At 54.2% G+C, this 6184-nt stretch overlaps 1 protein-coding gene across 1 annotated transcript in view; it reads left to right on the forward strand.

Annotated features, from left to right (window-relative positions):
• The window catches only part of LOC102019223 (endothelial transcription factor GATA-2), a gene marked incomplete at its 5' end in the record, with an annotated part of 21646 nt that extends 15763 nt beyond the window's left edge, over window positions 1-5883 (forward strand). Inside the window, 1 exon segment of the mRNA XM_013522231.1 lies at window positions 4672-5883. Coding sequence (XP_013377685.1) covers window positions 4672-4839 — 168 coding nt within the window.
• Window positions 5884-6184: the final 301 nt, after the last annotated feature.

The following is a 6184-nucleotide window of genomic DNA, read 5'->3' on the forward strand; positions in this document are numbered from 1 at the left end:
TTTTTTTTTTTTTTTTTGGGTTTTCTTCAAAAATGAAATTTATAGCTGAGCATGGTGGCCTACCTATAATCCCAGCATTCAGGGAGGCTGAGGCAGGAGGACTGCCTGGGCTCCACAGCGAGATGAACTGGACTGTACAGCGAGATGCTGTCTCATCAAGCAAGCAGAACAGGAGTGAAAGTTTTGGGACGCTCACAAGCAGTTGGACAGTCCGCTGGGCGCTTGAATCCATGAGTGTATAGCATCACAAGTCTTGGAGTTCTTAGTTTTGTTCTGTTTCTCTGAGACAGCGTCTCTGTATAGTGCAGGCTGGCCTCGAACTCACAGCGACCCAGGTGCTGGATTACAGGCCCTCACCGTCCTGCCTTGCAGTCTTGGATTTTTTTAGATAAATTCCACAGGAAAGCTGTCCGGGTGTGCCTGGTTCCCAGGCCGGGGAGACTACGCTGTGCAGGCCACATCAGCCGCTGCTGTCTCTGAATCATCTCTTCCTTTCCGAGGGAGTTTTCCAGCCCACCGCCTCTTCTCCCCGCATGAGGCCCGGCCGGCCTTTGCGCCTCGGCCGTGCTGATAACGTCCTTTCAACAGGAAGCGCGTTCTCAGCTGTCCTGCCGGGCTGCGGAGATAAGCAGCGTGGAAAGGCAGATCTCGGGCACCACCCTGGGCTGCAGCTTTGATCCCAGAAAGCTGGGACCTGGCCTGGCGGCAGCTGCTGGCCACCAGGGCAGGACGCTCAGGCTGCAAAGGGCAGTTGATTGAGGTTGGGTTAGGTGCCCGCTCTAAACCAAGAAGTTCGGATTTAAATCCGTGCAGGGAAACATTAACCAACTAAAATCCGTGCGTGTGTGCGTGTGTGCACGTGCGCATGTATTTGTGTGGTGCTGACTCCAGGGTCGTCATAAATTTTCTTTGATTTCCCCCCAAAATGGTGTTGGTTCTTCGTAGGTTGCTCATGAACATCACCCAGGAGGGAAAGGGACCTTAAATGAGCCAGGGGCCTCAGGGGAGTTGCTGGTGATCCTCCTGCCTCAGCCTCCTGGGTGCTGGAATTATAGGTGTGCGCCATCTCTCCCCGGCTGTCCCGTAGCCTTTCTGCAGTGGATCTGCCGGTGCTGCGGTTCAAGTGACTCAGATGCAGGGATATCATCATGTGTTGGTATTTAACTTGTGTGCAGCTGTGTTTCATGTGTGTGCGGCTGCCCAGGCCTAGGCTGTGCCAGGAAGCAGGCAGATGCTTTCTGGGGTGCTTGGGATCCCTCTGGCACCCTCACAGCAGTGCCCCTACTTTGGTTCCTCCCTGGCTTTGCAGGAAGCTTTCAGCAACGCCCCCAACTAGAGCGGCTCCGCCCTTGGGCACTGCGCCTGGAGTTTCCCATGCAGTCTCCCCTTTACTCTGAGGCTGGACTGCGCTGCCCAGCTTTAGGCTCTTAAGTCAGCTGCTTGGGGCGGTCTGGGTGCTGGGACCCTGGCCTGAGGGCCCCGCCCGCCCCCCCGCCCCGTCCTCTGTAATGTTCCTGTGCGTGGGACGTGGAGCTCTCCTCCCGCTGCTTCGCACGGAACAGCGAGTTGCAGGGCTTTGCCCATCCTGCGCTCTGAGCTTGTTATTTATTAGCGGCCTTGCTGGGCGGAGGTACTCTGCCTTGCAAGCCTTCCCCCGCTGGTAGGCCTCACGCCGTTCCCGTGGCTTCCCCTGTGGCGGACAGCCACCCCGTGGGCCTTTCCTTTCTTGTGGTCAGACACTGCTGCCTGTGGACACTGCAGCCCCACCAGCCAGGGACGAGGGAACTGGTGTGATCACCTGACATCAGCCTTCTACACTAGCTAAAGGATTGCCCTTTGCGGCATTTCATGTTTAATTGCTGCGTGCTTTATTTAATTGTCAGGGCTTGGGCACTAGTTCCTCCCCCCTTCCCCCCTTTTTGGAAAGACTCAGCTTGTTGCTTTGTGTGTGTGTGAGTGAGAGACAAGGTTCACTGTGTAGTTCAGACTGGCTTTGAATTCACTGTGTAGCCCAGGCTGGCCTCAAACTCACTGAGAACCTCCTGCCTCAGCCTCCTGAGTGCTGGGATTACAGTTGTGTGCCACCAGGCCTGGCCCAGCTGTGACTCTTGATCTCACTGGAGCTGATGTCTTTGCCCGGAATTTGGGGGTTGTCTGCCCTCTGTGGACCTCTGGGCCTGCATAATGCCTCACATTGTCTGGAAAAGGAAGATAAAAGGTATTTCGACAGACAGCTTTTGGGATTATTGCTCGAGTGTAAGAATAGCATCAAGGTGTTAAGATTTCTTTAGTGTGGCTTTTTTTCAAAAGAGCCACAGGCCTTTTGAGTGGTTGCTGGAGCCTTCGGTATCTCTGTGGAGAACTGGTGGTAACAGTTGGGATAGGGCGGCCCTTGGTGGCCTTCTCTCTGATGGGTCCCTTTGGCTTTTGTCTGGCTGAGGAAGGGAACTCGAGAGGAACACAAGGCCTAGGTCCTTTGCTTTATGTGCAAAAGTAGTAGTTTATATGCACGTCGTCATTGCTATTGTCGGACACTGGGAGAAGGGCTTACATATGGCTCTATTAACTGATTTAATTCGTGCAACGATCTTAGGCTATAGCTCCTTTTTTGTTTTTTTGAGGCAGGATCTTGCTACGCAGTCCAGCCCAAACTCTCAGTGATCTTCCTGCCTCAGCCTCCCGAGTGCTAGGATTGTGCCACCACACCTGGCAGTGATCCCATTCAATTATCATAGCCATCCCCGAGGCAGCGGGTTTCAGGATCTGAGGACCCGTGTACAGAGGAGGTGTACAGGGAGGTGATCTTACTCAGTAGGTGACTGTCCCTGTTGTGGTTCCTTTCTTTTTTTTTTGGCATCAGGAATCGAACTCACTACCTTGCGCTTGCCAGGCAGGCGCTGTGCTGCTGAGCTATATCCCGGCCCTTGCTGTGGTTCCTGAGCAGGGGCCCTGCCCCTCTCAGGGGGGCTTTTGCTACCACAGGTCCCTTGATCCTGCTCTGCTGCCTCTGAGTCAGCCCCTGTGTCACTCAAGGTCTGTGACTGTTCTGTTCCCTGCAGCTGGGCGACCCTGGTCCTGGCGGTGACCACAGAGTGGCAGCTGTGTCTGCTCGCCCGGGTCTCCTGAGGTGGCTGCTTCCCCAGGCAACCCGGAAGCCCAGGAGGCAACTGTGAGGGCGCCTTAGGGGCGGGACGGCCTGGTTCCAGTGGGGTGTGTTGGGGTTAAATCTGGACCCACACTGGCTTTGCTCATAGCAGTGGCCCTGGTACTAAAAGCTACAATTGATCGCTGTCTTTTTTTTTTTTTTTTTTTTGGTACCGGAAATCGAACTCAGGACCTTGCACCTGCCAGGCAGGCCCTGTGCCCAAGCTATATCCCTGGTTATTTGGAGATACCGTCTTGAACTCACTGTGTAGCCCAGGCTGGCAACAATCCTCCTGCCTCAGCCTCCTGAGTGCTGGGAGCACAGGAATGCGCCACCACACCTGACTCATACTTTAGACAGCTCACATCACTTTGTGGAACTCTCTTTTTTGATGCCCTTCAGTGTAGGCTTTTATGCTTGTGTTACTTACACAAAGATTGGGGCGGGGGTGCTGTCGTTGCTGGATTCTCAGGAGCCCCCATTTTTGCTGGCAGAGGGCTGGGGCTGTCTGGTGGGGAGGACGTGTGCGGGACTGAGAGCAAGGTGCGTGACGGGACCTGGCGGCCGCTGTCCCAGAGCCCTCGAGCGCGAGGCCGACTGCAGCTTTGGGGTGCCCTGGTGGTCAGAGAATGGTCTCATGAGGTCATGCGCGCCACCAAAGAATCATCTGGAAGCAGGAAAAGGTTCAGCGGCCGCCGAGGCGTGCGGGGACCGAGGCTTCCAAGCTGCAGAGGCTGATTCCCGGGAGAGCCCCAGGGCGCTAACCGCTGGACGCTAACCGCTGCGTGATGCGGGTTTGCGTCTTCGCGGGCCGGGCTGCTTCTCCTGGGTGGAGAGATTCTGAGTTGGGGAGAGGTGAACTTGCGCATGCGCTTCGCCCAGGCGGGCAGCGCTCGGAAACGTCATTGCCACCCCGCAGTGCGGAACCACGGTGCTGTGCGCATGCGTGTATGCACGCATGCGCTTTATTTCGCCGGCGGAGTTCTTGGGCTCCGCCAGGTTAGCCTACCCCGCCGGCCTCCTCTCGTCTACCTGGCTCTGCTGTATTACAGAGCCACCTCTGGGTGGTTCCAGAGGTTGCTGTGTGCTTGTTTTTGTGGGTATCAAACCCCAGGACCTGATCATGCGAGGCAAGTGCTTTATTGCTGAGCCGGTTACTGAGCTCAACAGTTAACAGAGGAGCCGGTCGTGGTAGAGCACTCCGGTAATCCCAGCACTCTGGGAGGCTGAGGCAGGAGGATCGCCGTGCTTTTGAGGACAGCCTGGATGACATAATGAGACCCTGTCTCAAAAAACAACAGTTAACAGAGAAATGTATGTGTCAGGGTCAGGTTGGTGGTTCTATGTGACAGCTGCAGACCATGAAAAGCACCTGCTGGCTGGGAACAGGAAGGGCAAGGCCGGCGGGTTTCTCCTCTCTCCTGGGCTGCACGGCCAGCCCCGTGTCCCTTGGTGTGGAACGAGCAGCAGTGGGCTGGCTGCCACAGTGACGTAACCATCTCTCCTCTCTGTCCCACGTTCTCCAGGCGGGGGCCCCGGTGATGTCCAGCGCGGCCGACAGTGCCAACCCCGAGAGCAGCGAGCTCAAGTATTCGGGTCAGGACGGGCTCTACATCGGTGTCAGTCTGGCCTCGCCGGCCGAAGTCACATCCTCCGTGCGACAGGATTCCTGGTGCGCTCTGGCCCTGGCCTGAGCTGCGCTGCTGGGAGGCGGGGAGGACTTCACCGGGGTCCGCACCCCTGAGTCCCCACGGTGGTGACCACGCAGATGGAACATTCCTCGGATGCGGGATTCTGTGCCTTTGCTTTGAAAGAGACTTACCAGCCAGAGGCCTGCGAGTGCAGGAGAAGGGCTCTTCCGGGCCTGAAGGGCCAGCGCCACCTCCAGCCGCCCTGCAGCCCGGGGACCGGCCCGGGGACCCGCCCGGCCTCCCCTGCTGAGAAGGATAGAGAGTTTCGTGGAAAGATTTCCTAGCATTGTCCCAAATCGTGTGTTTCTTCTGATCCATTGGTTATTCCAGAACTTCTTCACATCGCGGGAGGCCTCTTGGTGCACGTCGTGGGAGCTGGGTCGGCTCTAGAGGAGGTCTGGCAGAGAGCGCCCCTCAGCTTGCAAGGCTAGGTCTAACTCTAACTACACTGTGACTGACGTCCAAGTTCAGCTCGCGTGACCGCTGTGAGGTCGGTCGCCGTTTGTAAACAGGGTAGCAAACAAAATATTTTTCTTCCATGTATACAATAATTTTTTTTTTAAAAAGTGCAATTTGCGTTGCAGCAATCAGTGTTAAATCATTTGCATAAGATTTAACAGCATTTTTATAATGAATGTAAACATTTTAACTTAATGGTACTTAAAATAATTTAAAAGAAACAATGTTAACTTAGACATTCTTATGCTTCTTTTACAAACACATCCCATTTCTATATTCCCAATGGTTGAAGAAAAACGATTTCAAGAACAAATCTTCTCAGGAAAATTGCCTTCGTCCACTTGTTGAGGATTTTTATACAAGAACCCCATTGTACCCCCTTTCTTGGACTGTGGAATATGTGCTGGAAGAACTTTACTACCTAACGAATAGCATTTGTAAATATCTGGGCATCTGTAAACACTCGGAGGTTGTACAGTGTGACTGACCCACAGGTTGGTTTACATTCTTTTTTTTTTAAAATGGGATGTCCTATGGAAACCTATCTCACCAGAGTTTTTAAAATAAAAAGGGTATTGTTTTGTGTTCTTTCCCTTTCAGCTTGCTTTTGATGCTACCCGGGGCCGTGATCTTTGTATAAAACAAGTGCAGGTGATGCTGTGAACTGCCTGAGGGCCGTCTTCCCAAGGCCTGTCCTTTGGGAGGTGTTACCATCTTGGTTTCTGTGAGGTTGGCACATGGAATCTGCGTTTTCCATGTGTGTTGGCAGCAAATTTTATAAGAAAGGAGCCAGTATTTTTTATTATTTTGAGACAGGGTCTTGCTGTATAGCCCAGGCTGGCCTCCAACTTGTAGCAATCCTCCTGCCTCAGCCTCCCGCATGCTGAGA

This window comes from Chinchilla lanigera, unplaced genomic scaffold (genome assembly GCF_000276665.1).
Source record: "Chinchilla lanigera isolate Chin_1 unplaced genomic scaffold, ChiLan1.0 scaffold00001, whole genome shotgun sequence".
NCBI lineage: Eukaryota > Metazoa > Chordata > Mammalia > Rodentia > Chinchillidae > Chinchilla > Chinchilla lanigera.